Here is a 21,928-nt window from a genome sequence, read left to right on the forward strand (position 1 = left end):
CAAACAAAAAATGAGGTATACCCGAAGGCACTGCAGTAGTACTTAATGTAACTTTACTTCTTAAATGTTAATGTTTTACTGTTTAATAATTTATACGCTTCTTATATGTTGTTCAAATTCTTTTATCAAAATACCACTGACAGCGTAATGCACGATAACATGGAGTGAATACACCATACGCATCCGCCCACGGCTGCCCTGCTGTGCGCAGATAGGAGTTGATTCTACAATAAAATAAAATAAAGATAAAAACACTAAAACAATCATCACCCATAAAGCGGATAGTAGACGTGACGTACTATATGTGTACCACATTTCAAGTGTATAGGTGAAACGGTTTGCGAGCTACAGGTCATTTAAAATCCTGGACAGACACACAAATTGCCACGGTACCAAATTACAGAAGAAGATTTTACTGTTTAATAATTTATATTTATATGAAATGTGCTTCTTATATATTACTTCATATTCTCATATGATAATGATGTTAATGTTTATATTGATTTCTGTGTTATTAAAACTGCATGTATGTGTGTATATGTATAAATATATATATATATATATATATATACTAGCAAAATACCCGCGCTTCGCAGCAGAGAAGTAGTGTGTTAAAGAGGTTATGAAAAAAAAAAGGAAACATTTTAAAAATAACGTAACATGATTGTCAATGAAAGCCCGTTTCACTCAGTAAGTCTTATGTGTGTGTTTATGTATGTGTGTATATATATGTAGATGTGTATATGTAGATATGTATATATATGTATATGTATATAAATGTTTATGTGTGTGTGTATATTATATATATAATATATATATATATAATATATATATATATATAATATATATATAAAACAGCAACAGTTATAACAATGACAACACAATTACATTGACAATCATGTTACGTTATTTTTAAAAATGTTTCCTTTTTTTTTTCATAACCTCTTTAACACACTACTTCTCCGCTGCGAAGCGCGGGTATTTTGCTAGTATATATATATATAATATATGTGTATGTGTATATGTATATATATATGACAGCAACACTTATAACAATGACAACACAATTACATTGACAATCATGTTACGTTATTTTTAAAATGTTTCCTTTACTTTTTCATAACCTCTTCAACACACTACTTCTCCGCTGCGAAGCGCGGGTATTTTGCTAGTAAATTCAATAAAAGATGAAAAAAAGAAAAAAATAGTAATTTTGTAAAGTTTAATTGCTTTAGTGGTTGTAATCTATAATTATAAGTGTATGAATTATTATAATTTTTTCACTTATGACAATCAACTTTTGTTACCCGTCGTATTACACGTGCTGAACAAACAGACCCTAGCCTAATGTTACTCGATTGTTTAACTCTTTTGTAAGTCACTATGGGTAAAAACGTCTGCTAAGCAAATAAATGTAAATGTAAATAAGATAAATTGGGATATGCTTTTCAGTGTGGAGACATATTAGGAGAAATTGAGCAGATTTTACAAAATTTCATATATAATATAGAACAAGTTTATTACAAAACAGCCCTATAAGGCATATAAGACTAGTAAATCCAATACTAAACTTATGAGATCATGAGAACAACGGTTAAAAAGGATATTAGGAAAACTAAAAGGCAGTTGGAGAGAAATATTGCAGAAAAGGTGAAAGATGACCTAAAGAGATTCTTTCAATATTATAGTAGAAAAAAGATTATGGAGGTGAAGTGTATTAGAAACATTAATGAAGAGTTAAAATATATAGACAGTGAAACAGAAAATGCTTTTAATCTGCATTTTCAAAATTTAGACCTGTGAAGATGTCAGTGACATTCCAAAAGCAAAAAGTACTACAGTCATTCTCCAACCCGCTATATTCTAACACAGGGTCACGGGGGTCTGCTGGAGCCAATCCCAGCCAGCACAGGGCGCAAGGCAGGAACAAATCCCCGGGCAGGGTGCCAGCCCACCGCAGGGCACATGCACACACATCCATACACTAAGGACAATTTAGGATTGCCAATGCACCGAACCTGCATGTCTTTGGACTGTGGGAGGAAACCGGAGCACCCAGAGGAAACCCACGCAGACACGGGGAGAACATGCAAACTCCATGCAGGGAGGACCTGGGAAGTGAACCCAGGTCTCTTTACTGCGAGGCAGCTGCACTACCACTACTAAGTAGGTATTTAGTGAGATGTAAATTATAGAAGGGAAAGTACTGCTTAGGTTAAAAAGGCTGAAATCTAAAAAGCCGCCTTGACCAATTAACATTTATCCTCAAGTACTTAAGGAGATTAGTGATTACACATATAAACCCTTGATGTATATTTTTAAATGAGCTATGCACAATGTGAAAATTATTATGAATTGGAACCTAGCAAATACTGGCAAATGATATAGGGTAGAGAGGCCACTAATTGTAACATACATCAGGGGTAAATTAATGATGGCTATCTCTCTAGGCTCATTGTCTGTTACAGTACCAAAGTACATACAGTTCAGTTCCTGAATGGAAGAGACAGAGAGATTACAAGAGGGAGACATTGTTTATTGATATGTAAAGACTGCTTCTTTCAGCTTATTGGTACTGTATGGCTGGGACTCAAAGAGTGGTTCTTGCCTGCTCTGAAAGTTTCACAATCTTAAAGAAAGTGTTTGCTTATTCTATGATAGCAACAAAATAAAGTGCTGTAGAAGGGAGTATAGTTTTCAGAATGAGGGTTGATACATACATACCAAAGCAGGCCTTCTCCAAATAGATTGCATGTAAACACAATACACTGCATTTAATAAAAGACACGGCCAACACCAAATCATAACAATCTATTTAAACATGATGCATCTAAATCTGAAGTGATGCACTGTTTTTGAAGAGGCGTGTTACAAAAAAGAATGGCATGGTGGCACAGTTGTCAGTGTCCTGCATATGTGTCTAGTAGTTGTCATGTTGAGTTTCTCCCCATGTCTGGGTAGATTTTTCTCCAGGTACTCCAGTCTTCCATCCGTATCCCAAACTCATGAATGTTAAGTTACTTGTCTGAGTACGGTAGCCACATCCCAGTTGTTTTAGCTTAACCCCCAATACTTCCATTATGGGCTCTGGACCCTGAATTAAGTAAATTTAAGAATGCATGTATGTCTTTAATCTGCATCAATCTACTGATCTAAAAATGCCCAGTGAAAACCATTCCAATCTTCTATTTTTAAATTTAAAAGAAAGGAATTAAAAGGTACCAGGTTTTTTTATTATGAGTTTTCAAACTTAAGTATTTTTATAATGTCTTTGTACATTATGTACAGAAATGTGCTGACAGTACTCCATCATTGTACATAGAAGTGAGATATGGTGTCCCGCAGGGCTCAGTACTGGGACCTTTGCTATTCTCAATTTACATGCTTCCACTGGGATCTCTCATTAGGAAACATAATGTTAATTTTCACTTGTATGCAGATGACACCCAGTTATACCTTTCATTTAGATCAAATGAAGTTTCTCCAATGTTATCTTTAATTAGTTGTGTTAGTAAATAAAGTGGATGAATGAGAACTACCTATCTTTAAACACAGATAAACCAGAGATGTTAATTGTTGGAGGGAATGACGCTGATCACAATATTTTGTTATCATTTAACTCAGTTGGAATCCCCATTAATTTTACTGAATCAGCCCGCAATCTAGGAGTTATCTTTGACTCTAGCATGTCATTTAAAGCGCATATTACAAATTTGTCCAAATCATGTCTCTTCCATCTTAAAAATGTTGGGAAATTAAGGCGCTTTCTAAATAAACAGGATTCTGAGAAATTAATTCATGCATTTATTTCTAGTAGGATTGACTACTGCAATGTGATGTTCACTGGATGTTCAAACTGTTCTTTATACAGCCTCCAGTTAATCCAAAATGCTGCTGCAAGAATTATTACGAGAACAAGAAAATACGAACACATAACTCCAGTTCTTAAATCCTTACACCGGTTAAGTTTAGGGCAGATTTCAAAATCCTCCTTTTAACATATAAAGCATTAAATGGCCAAGGTCCGGCTTACTTGTCTGAACTTATCATGACTTGCAAACCTGAGCGCACATTAATATCTCAAGATGCCGGTCTGCTTATGATTCCAAGGATTAATAAAATAACGGTTGGAGGTTGAGCTTTTAGTTACAGGGCCCCTAAACTGTGGAATGGTCTGTCTGCTACCATAAGAGGTCCCCCTTCGGTCTCAGCTTATAAATCCCGGCTGAAGACTCACTACTTCAGGTTAGCACACCATGACTAGAGCTGCTGATTAACTGTACAGACTGCATCTCTGTTGTTAGTCATTAGTACTAAAACATAAGTAACATGATAGTTAGATAGATAGATAGATAGATAGATAGATAGATAGATAGATAGATAGATAGATAGATAGATAGATAGATAGATAGATAGATAGATAGATAGATAGATAGATAGATAGATAGATAGATAGATAGATAGATAGATAGATACTTTATTAATCCCAATTATAATTTGTTATTAACCCTCACCTATTCTGTTTCTCTTCTCGGTACTCCAATGTGGCACTTGGTGCCACGGCCCACCTGCCAAGTTGTTTTGCCTGCCTAAGGTAACGTCATCCCTAATGGAGGATCACAGGAATCGTGGGAAAGAGGGGTCCTTTCATTGGATTAATGCTATTTCAGCTGTGGAATGGCCAAATGGGGGAGGCAGCTTGATGAATGAGGTCTCCAGGACTCTAAACAAATCCAAATCATATTATGTGATATCATCTACTGTTATATTCTACTCCGTACTTCTAAAATTTTTATTTTTATACTGTATTGAGGATTTGTTCTGTTCTGTGTATTGTACTGTATTGTATTGAACCCCTTCTTTTTGACACCCACTGCACGCCCAACCTACCTGGAAAGGGGTCTCTTTTTGAACTGCTTTTCCCAAGGTTTCTTCCATTTTTTCCCTTGAGTTTTTTCTTGTCTTCCTAGAGAGTCAAGGCTGGGGGGGCTGTCAAGAGGCAGGCCCTGTTAAAGCCCATTGCGGCACTTCATGTGTGATTTTTGGGCTATACAAAAATAAATTGTATTGTATTGTATTTGCTGTTTTTTAATCAGAATGGCTGTAAATAACACAACCTCAGTTTTTGGGAATACAAGTCTCTTGGCTTCATCAACATTAATGCTGCAGCAGTACTACAAAAAAGCTCATAAATGAAAAGAATGGAAGGGACAGTTTTCTTGCTAACTTAAGATAATTTCTTCTATTATTGATTTTACTAGTCTATGATTTTTTCATGACAGCCCTTGCATAATTTGAATGTAATGTGAAAAATCTGAAATTTACTTTTCGCCCACTGACAAAAAGCAGGCATATCTGTTTTATTGGATTTGGAGTAAATTATGTCATTAAACAAACACAAACCAGAGACCATATTTAACAAAATGAAATAAGAAGTAGGCTCAAATTACAAGCCATGCAATTATTTTCTATATTTCCATATTACTGTCATTACTATTCTTGAGAAGAATAGAATTTGACATAGACTTTTCATGTCTCTAATAACATTTTATGCTGTTGCATTGTAAAATAGTTTGTGAGAAGTGTCTACCAAGTTAATTAGAAATGATACCTATTGTGATGAAAAATGGCAACAGTTACTGTGCTAAACAACAGTGTAAGAGCAGTTAATGCTGTAGTATGAAGATGTAAAAACAATAAAATAAAATAGCAAATGACTGCATCCTCACCAGCCTTACATGAAATTAAAATAAATGTATTCAAGTAGTCAGATGAAATTAACATTTAAAGAGTTTTGTAATAATTAATATAAATAACCGAGTACTTTATTCATGATCTTAGCCTATTTTTCATTTATGAATTATGACTAAATTAAAAAAAGGAAGGTAACATTAATTGACAAGAAAAGATAGAATATAAAAGAAATATGAACTAAAACCCAGGAGGTTTCATGATTTGACTTTTTGTTCTATATATTTATATATTTTCCTTGACCTCAAAAAATAATTGAAACTTCGCTCTCATGATATTAAAGGTCAATAAGTCCTGTGCTAACATTTCTTTCTCAATTTGATTTATTTTTAACATCATTATGTTTAAATCACATTTTTCCACAACACCATTTTTAAACAGTTGTTTTGATGGTTGCTTGCCGTTGTTAGGCAGAATGAGTGGAGGTGTACAACTTGTAGTATCATTACTGGGATGGCATAAAAGGACAGTGCCATGAACTTACTGGTTTGTTTAAGTTTGTGTGGATGCAACTTTAAAAGTATATCATTATTATTATGCATCGTTATGATTCCTGGTTATGAAATCTTTTCCTTTTGAGCATTTCTTTTGGCTTACACTGTGGCTCAGTTTATATGGATATCCTACTTTTTCAATTCTCTTTGCTATGCCCCCAACTGCAATTTTTGTTTCGCACATTGAACATGTTTTCTAGATTCTCAGCCTCCCTGTTGTTGACCTTGACTAGTTTGTATTTTTTCTTTTCTTCTGATTGGATTTCCTTTCAAAACAGCTGATATCACGTTCAGTCCTAGAAAGTTGATTCAGTTCATCTGGACATACTTCTTTTCCAATGAGATACATTACATCACTCATCCAAGTGACTTCCTCAGTCTCAGTTGACTGCAGGTTTCTCCAACCTTATAAACAGTACCTTTGCATAATGACCAAAACTAGCACCATTAACTAACAATGGGCCGTGTAATCAATGATATGAAATTGTCCATTGATCAATGGCCATGACTACCATTCACAGAGAGTTGGGGAATGGCTGCAATCACAGCATTGTAAGATGGTGAAAGATGTACCCTTAGGCCCCCTCCTCGGTTCAGAGATGGTCGTTCCTTTTTCATGTAAATGGCCTCAACCAGCGTTCCTCCCTGTCCAGGATGTGCACATCTTCATCACTGAAAGAGTGACCACTGTCCTGTAGGTGTAAATAGACTGCAGAGTCCTGACCTGATAAGGTAGCTCTTCTGTGTTGTGCCATCCGCTTCGCCAGTGGTTGTTTGGTTTCCCCGATGTATAATTCACGGCAATCCTCTTGGCACTTAACTGCGTAAACTATATTACTCTGTCTATGCTGGGGCACCTTGGAGTGGACCAATTTTTTGCTGTAGCGTGTTTTGGGGTTTGAAAGCCACCAAGACCTGGTGTTTTGAAAAAATGCATCTCAGCTGTTCCGATACTCCTGACACATAAGGGATCACCAAAGGTTTTCGCTTAGGCAGCGGTTGTCCTTCCTCTCTCCTGGATTGCTTAGAGCATTCTTTAGGTGTCTTCCCTGCTTTGACAAAAGTCCAGCTGGGATAACCACATTTTCTTAGGACCTTTTTGATATGATGTTCTTCTGCTTCCCTGGCCACTGTGTCTGTGGGTATGGTGTTTGCTCTGTGTTGTAGAGTCCTGATGACACCTATTTTGTGCTCTAGTGGATGGTGAGAGTCAAACCTTAAATACGGAGCCGTATGCGTTGGTTTACGGTACACATCAACTTTCAAATGTCCCCCATTGCTGATGGAAATTTCACAATCTAAGAAAGCTAGCCTGTCACGTTTCATGTCCTCCCTGGTGAATTGGATGTGTTTGTCCACTGAGTTGATGTGGTCAGTGAATTATGGTACCTCCTGAGATTTGATATTCACCCAGGTGTCGTCCACATACCTGAACCAATGGCCCAGTGGTGTTCCAGGATAGGATAATAGCGCTCTCTTTTCCACTTCTTCCATATACAGATTGGCCACAATAGGTGAAACTGGGGAACCCATGGCGCACCCATGTTTCTGCCTGTAGTACTGGCCTTTGTATATGAAATATGTGGATTGAAGACACAGTTCCAAGAGCAGACACACTTGGTCAGTGCTGAGAGTGGTCCTTTTACTGAGTGTGGGGTCATCCTGTAATCTCTTACGGACCACCTCCACTGCTTCCGTAACTGGAACACAAGTGAATAGAGATATAACATCATATGAGACATGAGAGTTCAGTCATTACAGGAGTGAGAATCATGCAAATCCATGAGAGAAGAGTTGTCACTGCAATTATGAAAGATTTGACTTTTAACATGTTTCGTATTATAAATTAATAAAGTTAGGACTCTACAGAAAAAATCAATTGGGAAGAATTTCAAAGAAGATCTCAGACCAACCTCTGTTTCATAAAGTTCTTGTGTTTAGGACTAAATACAATCAGATTGGAGGAGCAGTGAAAGTTATTTTTTAATGAGAAAGTTCTGCCTTTCCATCTGATACACCACACGTTTAGGGATATAAATGTAATGGAACTGATCGAATGGGAAATCAAGCATATATATAGCATGTGACAGTTATTTTCTTTGTGTCTGTGTGTGTTTGGACGTAGAGGTGAGAAGGGAAGGGAAATAGATCGTAAAAAAATGTTATTTGTTACAGATTTGTTGCTTTATAATATACCGCAATTGATCAAAGTTAGGTTTAAATACTCCCATTGGCTTCCTTAATGACGTATGGTTAGGTCTGAGTGGGCCAGACTAAAGAAGAACTTTCCGATGTTCAGTTTGAAATGAAACTTTAAAGCTTATGCCATTGCCTTAGGGTGGAGAATACTTAATTTATCTTTCTTAGTTAATAGTAGTTAATGGGAGTTGTTGTTACAAAATTAAAAATTTCATCTCAAGAATTATTATTGTAACAGTTCATTCAAATACATAATCCATTAAAAATAATGAAAATGTATCTTTTTGGCTCCAAGTATAATACAAAGGTAGACATTAATATCTGAAGACTCATACCTGTGTTGCCTACACTTCAGGGAGCTAATTAGCATCAGCATGATTACTGTATGAAAGAATAAAAAAAAAACACTTGAAATAAGCAGAAAGAACGTAGCAAATGTGTATACAGAGACAGATGCTTTTTTACTTCATTATGCCTAAATAAGGTAAGTCTATGATACTATCATTAATAATTCTGGCTTTTAAACCATACAAATAATATGTGGTCATATTAAATATAGCCTGTCACCTTTGGGAAGGGGAGGTTTTCTATCTTTATGATCACCTTCTACAAACCTCATCAAACTACAAAAGAATGATAATTTTATCTTTATTAAGTTAAATTTCAAGTGATCATCAACAGCTTTGCATGAAAGAAATTTAAATTTCAGGTAAGAAAAGTTTTGAGTGAAACAGACCATTCATGTCTTTGTAGCCAGTCAAGTCCTACTAATATAACTTTTGTAAAAAGTTCTGCAGATTCCTCTTTACAGTCTATATAAAGATATATTTTGTAATATTTAGAGAGATGTTATACTTAAGTAGTTCCCTTCTATGTCGCCATGAACTAGCAGATGAGTGTATTTTATAATAGCTGGCAACCACCCTATTATTTTCCTTTATAATTTTAAATAGTTTTATCATATCACCTCTTAATCTATGTTTACTTAAATATTTACTTAAATTAAGAAGATTCAACTTCTTCCCTTTTTTTCTCATTTTTGAATCTTGAAAACTCTGTACTGGAATTTCTAGAACTTTTTTTTAATCTTTTTTATAACATTGAGTCCAAAACGGTATACATTATATTGAGTGTAGAGAAAAGCCAAGCAAAATGACACCTTTTATTGGCTAACTAGAAAGATTACAATATGCAAGCTTTCGAGGCAACTCAGGCCCCTTCTTCAGGCAAGATGTAATACAGAAACTGAAGTTTCCTATGTTTATATACACACTCTAGGACAAGAAACAACATTGGTAAATATTTAAATGAGAAATTTTGTATGTAAAAAATTAATAGATTCATTCAGGCTAGGGTTAATTTAGCAAGAGAGAAAAGAACAATGTATTGTCAAGATCTCTGGATAAGATAACTGTCCAACAAAGTCTTTTGAAGTTTGTAATGAGTTTTTTCAAAACAATGTGGGTCCGTAGACAGGCTGTCTGTCATTCTGAGAGATGTAAACAATCCTCATATCTGGCCATAAAACTCTTGTCTTTATTCAATCCATGTTGTAAAGTATTAAATTTTAGCATGAGTTTAACTTCCCATTCTTTTCTCTCTTGCTGTGCTCTCTCTTCTTATTTGAGTGTCTGTTGTTTTCGGGGTGTAACCTTGTTTGATGAAATCTTGTCTGAGCTCCTGCAGTTGTTGATCCCGGTCTGTTGGGTCTGAGCAAATACGATTGGACTGCCAGTGAAAAGGACCTCCTCCATTTTCATAATGAATATAATTGTTTTCACCCCAACATAAAGCTGAAGCTGAATTACTCAAAAACAGAAGTCAGCTTCCTTGACACCACCGTTCAACTGAAAGACAACACCCTTGTAACTTCTATTTTTCACAAACCGACAGACAGACGGACCTACCTGAAAAATGATAGCTTCCACCCCAAGCATATAAGGCGCTCCATTATTTTCAGCCAAGCAATACGGTACAACAGACCCAACAGACCGGGATCAACAACTGCAGGAGCTCAGACAAGATTTCATCAAACAAGGTTACACCCCGAAAACAACAGACACTCAAATAAGAAGAGCTACTGCCATACCCAGAGACAACCTTCTGGAATATAAAAACAAAGACAACAAGGTTCGCATCCCCCTTGTTGTCACCTACAACCCACATCTTGAAACACTTCGAAAAATTATAAAAGAACTTCATCCAATACTAAACAATGACCAAACACTGAAAAATGTATTTCCTGAACCTCCCCTCCTGGCATACAGACAACCACCAAACCTTCAACAATTAATTGTCCGAGGCTCCCTAAGTGAACCAACAGAAAATGGCACATCTCCATGCCTACAGAAAAGATGCAAAACATGTGCCCACATCTATGATACAGACCGTATAGTTATACCACACTGCCGACTTGAACATCACATCAAGGGATCATTTTCCTGCAGATCATCTAATGTAGTCTACCTAATTTTCTGCATGAAATGTCCTGACACTGCACTCTATGTGGGAGAAACTGGACAAACACTCCGCCAGAGAATGAACTTACACAGGTTCCACATTAAACATGGCAACACAGATGTTCCTGTGGCGGCCCACTTCAACAGCCATGGACACTGTGAGAAGGACTTTAAGGTCACAGTGCTTATGGGCAACTTCAAAACACAGCAAGAGAGAAAAGAATGGGAAGTTAAACTCATGCTAAAATTTAATACTTTACAACATGGATTGAATAAAGACAAGAGTTTTATGGCCAGATATGAGGATTGTTTACATCTCTCAGAATGACAGACAGCCTGTCTACGGACCCACATTGTTTTGAAAAAACTCATTACAAACTTCAAAAGACTTTGTTGGACAGTTATCTTATCCAGAGATCTTGACAATACATTGTTCTTTTCTCTCTTGCTAAATTAACCCTAGCCTGAATGAATCTATTAATTTTTTACATACAAAATTTCTCATTTAAATATTTACCAATGTTGTTTCTTGTCCTAGAGTGTGTATATAAACATAGGAAACTTCAGTTTCTGTATTACATCTTGCCTGAAGAAGGGGCCTGAGTTGCCTCGAAAGCTTGCATATTGTAATCTTTCTAGTTAGCCAATAAAAGGTGTCATTTTGCTTGGCTTTTCTCTACATTCATAATGGCTAACACGGTACAACACCCTAGTACTACATTATATTGAGTGAATGCATTGTATAGTTCAAGAATAGTCACCTGTGAAGTCTCAAAATTTTTCCTACAGTTTTGGTTCTTTTATTCTGTATTTTACCATCAGCCTATTTCACTCTGCCTTGAGTAGCTAAACGTTTTATAATTTTACCAACATGTGTGTATGATCTCTAACTGCCCTGATTGCATAATTACATTGGTTCATATGGTCAGCTGCACTTTATGTAGTTAGGGTATCATGCAGTATTCCCATCACCCACTTAAGACCTAACAGCAAGGGAGCATCCAGTGCCTACTGCCTTGGTGCAGTAAGCTGACAGATAACAGCTCTTGGTATTAAAATCGTTAGAAAGCTGTAATGCTAAACTGAAAAAGAAGCTTAATGTTATTATTGCAGCTGTAAAAATTTACTTTACACTTCTGTTTCTATGTGACTTGTTAGTGTCTGCTGTAACAAAAAGATAAGAGAGGGGCAAAAAGTTTTAGGGAATCAACCATGTTTACTTGAAATCAGAATAAATCGCACGCACGCTCGCAGAAAACCTGTCCAATACAGGACCTGTTGAGAACTGAAGTATTTAGGGTTTTATAGGTAGGAGGGAGGAAGAGGTGTGTCTTCTGAGCTTGACAAAGTGATATCAGAGAAGGGTTGAGATTATATCCAGAAGTGGAATCTGTGGAGGAACTGGATGTGGTGTTATAGCAGCTTCCCATCTGGGGAATGGTAGGGCAGGGGTGGGCAATGTTGACCCTGGAGAGCTGCAATGGCTACAGGTTTTCATTCCAACCCAACTGCTTAATCAGAAACCAATCCTTGCCAATATCAGACCTTATTTAATTTTATGACTTGTTAGTCTGCAATGTAAGGTTCTTGTATCATTTAGAAGTCTATTTGAAGCCTAAAATGGATAATTTTCAGTCTGTCACATTTTTCTATTAAGTTTTTTTATTGAATTAAACAGTGCATTATAAACACACACAGATGTAAATGGAGATAAACTAGACGGAGAACTGCTGGCTGCTTTGTAATTTACATCTTATTGCTAATAATGAGCTATTAAAACACTGAATGCAGCTGTTTAAAATAAGCAATTAAGGACGGGGAACCTTAACAAGCAAGACCACTAAAATGAAGCATCGAAATGTCACATCAGCAATAATTGACTTCTCATTAAGAAACTGGGTTGAAACAAAAACCTGCAGCCACTGCAGCTCTCCAAGACTGACATTGCCCACCCTGATGTAGGAGAAGGAGAAAGAGCATTAGTGCACCCAATTAACCATTGTCTCGGCATACAACATTCAATTAAGCCCATTGACTGCCCCCCATGCACACGTGTGTGACACTGCCTAAATACTAACTAGCTCCTAGAGATCACACAAAAAGAGGCTACACCACATCAAAGGCAAAAGAGGCTACAACAAAAAATAAACACAATCATATAAAACAGTTTGTGTTACTAGAAGTAGCAATTACAAAGAAAATATGGCTGTGTACCTAGGCCAATGGACCTGGGCAGATGGAGAAGCAGTGGTGGAGCTGCAGAGAAAGCAGTCTGTCAGATGTATTCCTTCTTGTACTGTTGCTACCAATGTCATTCCAGATTACGAATCTCAAACTTGAAAGTCTCCAGTAACTCCTCAGAAGAACCCAGCAAGTCCACTTTGGTTCTGGGTAGTACTGGGCACTTGGCAAGTTGATCTGTAGGTCTTTTCTTATCCCACTTGTGACACCAATTTAATGCCAATGCTGTTGTAGCACTCACCAGTGTCAAACACCAATTGTCATGAACTAGGAGTCCCAAAGCATGTAAATCTCAATAATTTACAAAAAAAACTTCCAAAAATGCCTACTAGAGGGGGATATACCACCAAACCCCAGCTAGATATAAGAGCAACACAGAATCTTTAAAAAAAATAAAAAGGTTTATTTCCACAGAAATGCTTGTAACAAGAATAAAGCTTTGTAGAGCAAATAAAATCAAAATGGAGTTGTCTAATACAAAAGGTTCTTCTTCTTCTTTCAGGTGCTCCCGTTAGGGATCGCCACAGCGGATCATCTTCTTCTATACCTTTCTGTCCTCTGCATCTTGTTCTGTTACACCCATCACCTGCATGTCCTCTCTCACCACATCCATAAACCTTCGCTTAGGCCTTCCTCTGTTCCTATTACCTGGCAGCTCTATCCTTAGCATCCTTCTCCCAATATACTCAACACCTCTCCTCTGCACATGTCCAAACCAACGCAATCTCGCCTCTCTGACTTTGTCTTCCAACCGTCCAACTTGAGCTGACATTCTAATGTCCTCATTTCTAATCCTGTCCATCCTTGTCACTCCCAATGCAAATCTTAGCATCTTTAACTCTGCCACCTCCAGCTCTGTCTCCTGCTTTCTGGTCAGTGCCACCATCTCCAACCCATATAACATATCTGGTCTCACTACCATCCTGTAGACCTTCCCTTTCACTCTTGTTGATATCCGTCTGTCATAAATCACTCCTGACACTCTTCTCCACCCATTCCATCCTGCCTGCACTCTCTTTTTCACCTCTCTTCGACAATCCCCATTACTCTGTACTGTTGATCCCAAGTACAGTCATCCCTCACCTATCGCGGGGGTTACGTTCCAGAGCCCCCCGCGATAGGTGAAAATCCGCAAAGTAAAAACCATATGTTTATATGGTTATTTTTATATTGTCACGCTTGGGTCATAGATTTGCACAGAAACACAGGAGGTTGTAGAGAGACAGGAACTTTATTCAAACACTGCAAACAAACATTTGTCTCTTTTTCAAAAGTTTAAATGTGCTCCATGACAAGACAGAGATGACAGTTCCGTCTCACAATTAAAAGAATGCAAACATATCTTCCTCTTCAAAGGAATGCGCGTCAGGAGCAGAGAATGTCAGAGAGAGAGAGAAAAGCAAACAATCAAAAATCAATAGGGCGGTTTGGGCTTTTAAATATGAATGTCAAAGAGAGAGAGAGAAAAGCAAACAATCAAAAACTGATAGGTGCTGTTCGAGCTTTTAAATATGCGAAGCACCGTGCGGGAAGCATATCGCTTGACAAAGCAGCCACAAGTAAGTCCAGCAATGAAGGGAGCAATGTGAAGGTAATCTTTCAGCGTTGTTTGAGTAGCGTCCGTATCCTCTAGGGGTACGAACAGCCCCCCTGCTCATAATATATTTCAGGAGTTTTATTTAATACATAATAAGTACTCTAATTGGGTAGCTTCTCAGCCATCTGCCAATAGTGTCCCTTGTATGAAATCAACTGGGCAAACCAACTGAGGAAGCATGTACCAGAAATTAAAAGACCCATTGTCCACTGAAACCCATGAACCAGCGAAAAATCCGTGATATATATTTAAATATGCTTACATATAAAATCCGCTATAGAGTGAAGCCGCAAAAGTCGAAGTGTGATATAGTGAGGGATTACTGTATTTAAACTCATCCACCTTTGCCAACTCTACTCCTTGCATCCTCACCATTCCACTGACCTCCCTCTCATTTACACACATGTATTCTGTCTTGTTCCTACTGACCTTCATTCCTCTCCTCTCTAGCGCATATCTCCACCTCTCCAGGATCTCTTCAACCTGCTCCCTACTATCGCTACAGACCACAATGTCATCAGCAAACATCATAGTCCACGGGGACTCCTGTCTAATCTCATCTGTCAAACTGTCCATTACCATTGCAAATAAGAAAGTGCTCAGAGCCGATCCCTGATGTAATCCCACCTCCACCTTGAATGCATCCGTCACTCCTACCGCAGACCTCACCACAGTCACACTTCCCTCATACATATCCTGTACAACTCTTACGTACTTCTCTGCCACTTCCGACTTCCTCATACAATACCACAACTCCTCTCGAGGCACCCTGTCCAGGTAAACAAGAATCCCAAATCAGAAATCTGGAACAAGGTCAAAACGCAGAGCAATAAGGTTAAAAAAATCCAATAAATCAAAAGAACACAAGAAAATTCACTAACAAGAATGTTTGAAATGAACCACCAGGAACAGGGGAAGGCCCCCTTGATTTATAAGATAGAGGTCAGTTCCTGGTGGTGAATGCCTGGGGCCCCTGCCTCTTGGGGAACCATCCACAAAACACTTGGAACATAACATGGGTAGCTTGTATACATAGACAAAGCTAGACATAAAGAAAGATTCACATAATCTACATAAAAATAATCAAAAATGAACAAAAGAGACATCAAACATAAATTTGAACCCCAGCCAAGGAAGGAACCTTGTCTAAGATATGTCACCAATGGATTCTTGCTTTTTACATCACTCTTAACGATAACTCACTTTTTTGCTACTTTAGCACGATTGCAGTCTTTATAGGTTACCCTGGAGCTGGCTGTGAGCTGCTCATTTTCATGAAGGAATGCCAGCTTATACTGCTGCTGACTCATCAATAATGCAGTCCCCAGGCTGATGCAGCTTGTCAATGTTGTTCCAATACCTTCGCTGTTTATTCTGTACCAATGTTTGTTCTTCCAATGATTTTCCAAACTTACATTGTCACTGTTCTACCAACTATACACTGCACTACTCTCAACAGATATTCATTCTATTGTTTATACATTAACTATTCAAGTATCACTTATTAGGTAATTTTTTCTATCTGAAAGTAATATTCAAAGTTAAACTATTGATTTGCATGGAATTATTAAATTAAAATTTGGGTGTTTTTATTTTGCAAGATCGAGGTAGAATATTAATGCATTGTTTATTAAATGTAAGGCCCTCTAGTCAACATTTGCATGATACTTATTTTTTCTCACATTAAACAGTTCTTATAAAAATAGAAGTTCTCTCTGTGTTTGCCCAACAACACTTTAAATACATTCTTGCAATTTATCTTTTACCACAACAAAAGTAAATCAAGAGATAAATCTTTGTCATTAGTAACACAGAGTAATTTTACTTTAACATATCTTACCTTGCTCCTTCTCCTTGTGAAACAATTTAATCAGATTAATTCAGCAGGAGACCAAGCTGCCAATTTCATGTTTCTTTTTTTTTTGTTCAAGAATTGCTGCGGCTGTGATGGCTGTTTATTTGTTTGTTTAATTGTTTATTTATTTAAACAATATATTTTGTATAAGGAGCATTTGAAAACTCAGGAATGCCATTCCTACTCCATATTTGTAATTTATAAGGCACCTTTCACTTAAACATACTAATTGAACCAACAGTCCTTTCTCAAAATCATAATTGTTGTTTAATTTGGATCACCTGCAATTTTTTCTTTTACTTTAGAATTTTTATGCATTCTATAGTTTACTCTATAATGTTTATATATTTTTTACAATGAATGAATTCTAAAATGATGTTGAATATACCATTTATGCTACATGTATGAGAACACTACAGTGCAGTTGTACTAGAAAAAATAATGTTATCATAAGATACATATTTTTGACTTTTACTTACAGGTATTTCAGATCTGGAGCACCACCTGTCATCAACCCACTTCAAACAAGATTTCCAAAGGATACGGTCATTCCTGGATCATTTGCAGTAACTCTAACATGGACACTACCCAACAGAACCACAGGAGTGTTTAATGTATCCAGCCCCTTGCCCGGAGACTGGTTTCTCGCTGCGCACTTACCAAAAGATGAAGGAAAAATATCTGTCAAGGTAATTTACTGTTCCAATGTGTCTGTCTACTCCCTTTTATCTGCATTTTTTCATAATTATCCTCACATTTTCAGAAGACAAACATAATTAACATATCAACTCCAATGTGACTATAGTTATACATTAATTATCTTAAAATACGTATGCAGTATAGAAGCCTGTCTTGAGTGAACACCACAAATGCATCCATAATTGAGAAAGAAGAGATTAGAGTTGCTGGATGAAACTCATGTGCAGCCCCACAGAGAAAGCAACTCAGCCTACATGTGACTATTTTTTGTTGGGGGTCACACTAGATTTATTTTTATAAACAGCATCATTTTAGCGTTCAAGCCAATGCATTCATAGCACATACTGTATCGTAATTTGTAGTCTGTAATAATACACAAAAAATAAAAATCTGTCACCTAGTATTTATGGAGGCAGAGAACCAGTAATCTTTGAATGAAACCACAATTACTCATTTATTTCCTTCAGTTCTGCCACAATGAACTTTTGATGGAAGATTACTAAAATGAGTCTTATTCAATTGCTTGTGCCCTTTTGTGATTTAATTTTTTGAATGATCATAACCACAGCTCCGTTCTTTAATGTCAGCTCACATCCAGCCTTATTTGATGGAATTTACTGATTCAGAAATAATTTAAGTCTTCAAAGGCCTGAATGTTATTGAATGATTGCTGTGCTATATATAAATGTATATCTTTTTTATTATTTCTGTTATTCTAATGTTAAAACTAGAGTCATTTAGAGTAGTAATTGGCACAAAATGGATATTTTAATGTCAGGTTGCAGAATTTATAGTTTTTAACCAACAAAAAAGGGGAAGAATCAATAACAATTTAGCAACTTTTGTTAAGTAAGGTAACCAATGAGGAAGATTTGGCAATGAAAAAGTAGAAATTTACAATAACACAGTGCAAAGAGAAAATAAAAGGAAAGGAAATTTTAGAATATTTGTAGTTTACTGGTGACTTTAATATTTGTCTGTTATAAACTTGATTGTCCCCATGTTTAAAATTGCTGCGTTACTCCAAGGACCGCCAGCAGGAGAGATGGGCTGAGTGTAAGCAGCAGGTGTTGCATCCAATTCAGCCCCCCTTATAAAGGGCAATAATGTTAATCAAACCTCAAAATCAGTGACATTTCACAATCAGAGCTTTGACACAAATCAATACTAGACCTTGCCCTTCTCTCTGGATCATTGCAAGGTCTAAATTCCATTCTCTTAAAACAAGTTATTCGACTTTACAAACCCTCCATCCACAGTAAGGAGCCTGCAAGAACGTGCATTTCCACAGCTCATTCACAGGTGACAATTATGCACGCAATGCTTGATTCTTTTCATATTATAGAACAAGAGCACACACTAATAAATAATCTACAAATGACAAAACACTGTAAGACAACGATTGCACCACAATAAAGTCGGATAATGCACCTCACTCAATTTTGGCGAATTGAGAAGCAGTCTTCCTCTTTGTTGCGACCCCTGAAATGCCATCTTGCACCTCCTTAGGTCGCGGTCACCCCAGGTTGGGAAACTGTGGTCGAGGATATAAGATTATGCTGTGCAGAAATTAAAGTAAATTTTTCAGAGAGCATTATTAGATAGATAGATAGATAGATAGATAGATAGATAGATAGATAGATAGATAGATAGATAGATAGATAGATAGATAGATAGATAGATAGATAGATACTTTATTAATCCCAAGGGGAAATTCACAATATTATTATTATTATTGCAATTATTACTGAGCTGATATATCATGAAGCTATTTTTATTATTTAGTAATGCTTTATGGACTCTCTAACAAATCTGCTGTATTCATACATTTCTAAATGACTTGCATAACATTTTCCGCAAGTCAGTAGTGATGTATACAGACTAAAACATTCTTATTTAATAAGTTTGAAAGGTGTTGTCAGGCCTAGATAAAATGACCTATTTAGTAAATTATTTGTTAATTACTGAAGAATGGAAGCTGTGAATAACTGGCAAGAACAATACACTATTAAAAATGTGCAACATTGAACAACTGGGTAGGTGGGAAAATATCAGAAGGTTAAAAAGTGGAATACTAAACTAGGCTGACTTCATTTAGCTGATTAAACTTTTTCACTTATTATGGATTTGAATTGAAATTGTACAGCACTCATCAGTATGATATTTAAATACTTCTTTGGAACAAAGCTGAATTTTTCTAACAGGATGAAAAAGGGCATCAACTATCTTTTGAGGATATAATGGAACAGTCAAAGTGCAAAATGATGAGGTAGTTCCTGATAAAACTGCTGCCAGATCTTATTATTATTCCTCAGTTAGCTTGAACCCAGTTTGCCAATGACATTCAGGCAATGAACATTCTTATTTGTGAACCTATCAGACAAATTTTAGAAGATTTCACTATTCTTAAAGTCTGTAATCATTCTTAACAGTAACTCCAAAAGCCCCTTGTCCATGTCTTCTCATTTGTTGATTAATAATCACACTATGTCAATTGTGACTACTAGGGGGGATCCCAGAGTCCCAAACTCAACAAAACATACTCCCATGTTCACATAAATTATATTTATTTAATAATGGCACCTTGTATAAGAGGACAATGGCCAAAATACCACAACTAATGACTCTACTAGTTCCTTTACTCTCTCCTTCCACTCCTCCAAGTGAGTTTTGCCTTCTGCCTCTAGACTCTGACTGATCTGAGTAAGGCAGAATGGCTTCTTTTACACAAGACTTCCGGTGCCAGGGCATAGTCCATAGAAAGCACTTCTGGGTCAGATGAAAGCTGCCCAAAGTACTGAGAACTTCTCTTGTCAGTACCCTCTGGTGGCATCCAGGGGCACCAACAGTGTTTCCTTTCCAGACTACAGATGCCATGATTCCCTGTGGGTATCCAAACTGGGACCATACCAGAGAAGCACTGACACTTCCTGCAGAGGATAAACTGCCCCAGTCTATCTGTTATGGTGTGAATGAGCTGACTGGGATAGGAGGTTCTAGCCATCCTGGCTGGGTTGCTTCTTCCATTATGCTGATCTTCTACTCTGACACACAATGTAAAAAAAAATTGTTATTGTCAACCAGCTTTCTATATGGTTTTTTTGATGGATTTTCACATTCCATATATTTTCAACACACATACTTGTAATATTCTAACAAGGCTCTCAAGTTTTTTTTCTTGCTTTTAGTGAGGTTGGTGTTCTCAAGGAATAATTAATTTAAACCTACTGTTTGGCTTCTGTTCTCAGTTGAATGGCCAAATAGAACAAGTCAACAAGGACATACAGTATAACAGTAGAATCCTCCAGAAGTGCTTTTATACATGTATCTGTTATTGCTTCTCTGATTTAATGTGTTTTTTGGCTGTAAGGCCCAATTTTCTGTGTGCACTCTTTGGGTTTAAAGAAGGTTCAGGCTACTTTAGAAATCTTTCACAACACCATAAACCATGTACGGATTTTAGAATATTAAAGCAATCTAGGTGAGAACAGGCCCTTCCGCCCAACAAAGCTGACCAGTCCTATCCACTTAATTCTTCCAAAAAAATATTAAGCCTAGTTTTGAAAGTCCCTAAAGTCTTACTGTCTATCACGCTATTAGGTAGATTATTCCAAGTGTCTATGGTTCTCTGTGTATTGAAAAAGTTCTTAATGTTTTGTGAAATGTACCCTTTACAAGTTTCTAACTGTATCCCTGTGTTCATTTTAAAATAACAGTCTTGATTCACTGTACTAATTCCCTTCATAATTTTAAACACTTCAGACATGTCTCCTCTTATTCTTCTTTTGCATAAACTGAAAAGGCTCAGCTCTTTCAATCTTCATTCATAACTCATCCCCTTTAGCTCTGGAATCTGCCTAATCGCTCTTCTCTTGACCTTTTCTAGTGCTGCTATGCCATTTTTGTATTCTGGAGACACATCCTGCACACAGTACTCCAGATAAGGCCTCACCAGTGCATTATAAACGATCTGTCCATTTCTGAGTGTGATCAAAAGTCTGATTATCCAACATGAATCTACTATATGCATGTGAGTTCCCTTAAGGAAATTACTTTCGAGCTACCTGGATCTATTCAGAACTATCTTGGTTAAGTTTAATACAGATTTGGCCTGCCTAGTTCTTTGTAAGTCTTAATGCTTGCCACCACGCTTTTTCCAGTCATTTTTGTGCATTACATTTGAAAGTGATGTGAACATTTTAAATATCTATAATCAACATTGCTGGATCTTTCACAACACATATTCATAAAATACAACTAAGATCATCATGTTCATTTTTCTGGCTTCATACCAACTACAGTTTTCAGTAAAACGCACAACCTTCTGTCCAATGAGAAAGAACATCCTTTTTCTTTTCAATCGCAGTATGGTTCGCAGACCCTTCCTTCTAAGCAGAAGAGATTGCTGCTGTGCAGGTTTTCAATATTTAAAAAAGGCACACTTGGAAGATGATTTATACATCATATCGCTCCAGATTTTAGATTCTTCATGTGCACAAGGTGACACAAAAAAAAAGAAGTAGAAGTGCATACATAATTATATGTGGACCTTCTGCCTGCTGCATACATTGGGACTGTAATAATGTTGAGGGAAAAAAAAAACTGGCAAAATGTTTCATGATTGGTTTAACAC

General features: G+C 36.8%; 1 protein-coding gene across 1 annotated transcript in view; it reads left to right on the forward strand.

The window, feature by feature from the left end:
* tmem8b (transmembrane protein 8B) overlaps nucleotides 1-21,928 on the forward strand; it is a 653,793-nt gene that overhangs the window by 324,974 nt on the left and 306,891 nt on the right. Inside the window, exon 3 of the mRNA XM_028805536.2 lies at nucleotides 17,078-17,285. Within this exon, the coding sequence (XP_028661369.1) occupies nucleotides 17,078-17,285 (208 nt within the window). The remainder of the gene's footprint in view (nucleotides 1-17,077; nucleotides 17,286-21,928) is intronic.

The sequence above is a fragment of the Erpetoichthys calabaricus genome, chromosome 7 (assembly GCF_900747795.2).
Source record: "Erpetoichthys calabaricus chromosome 7, fErpCal1.3, whole genome shotgun sequence".
Classification (NCBI taxonomy): domain Eukaryota; kingdom Metazoa; phylum Chordata; class Cladistia; order Polypteriformes; family Polypteridae; genus Erpetoichthys; species Erpetoichthys calabaricus.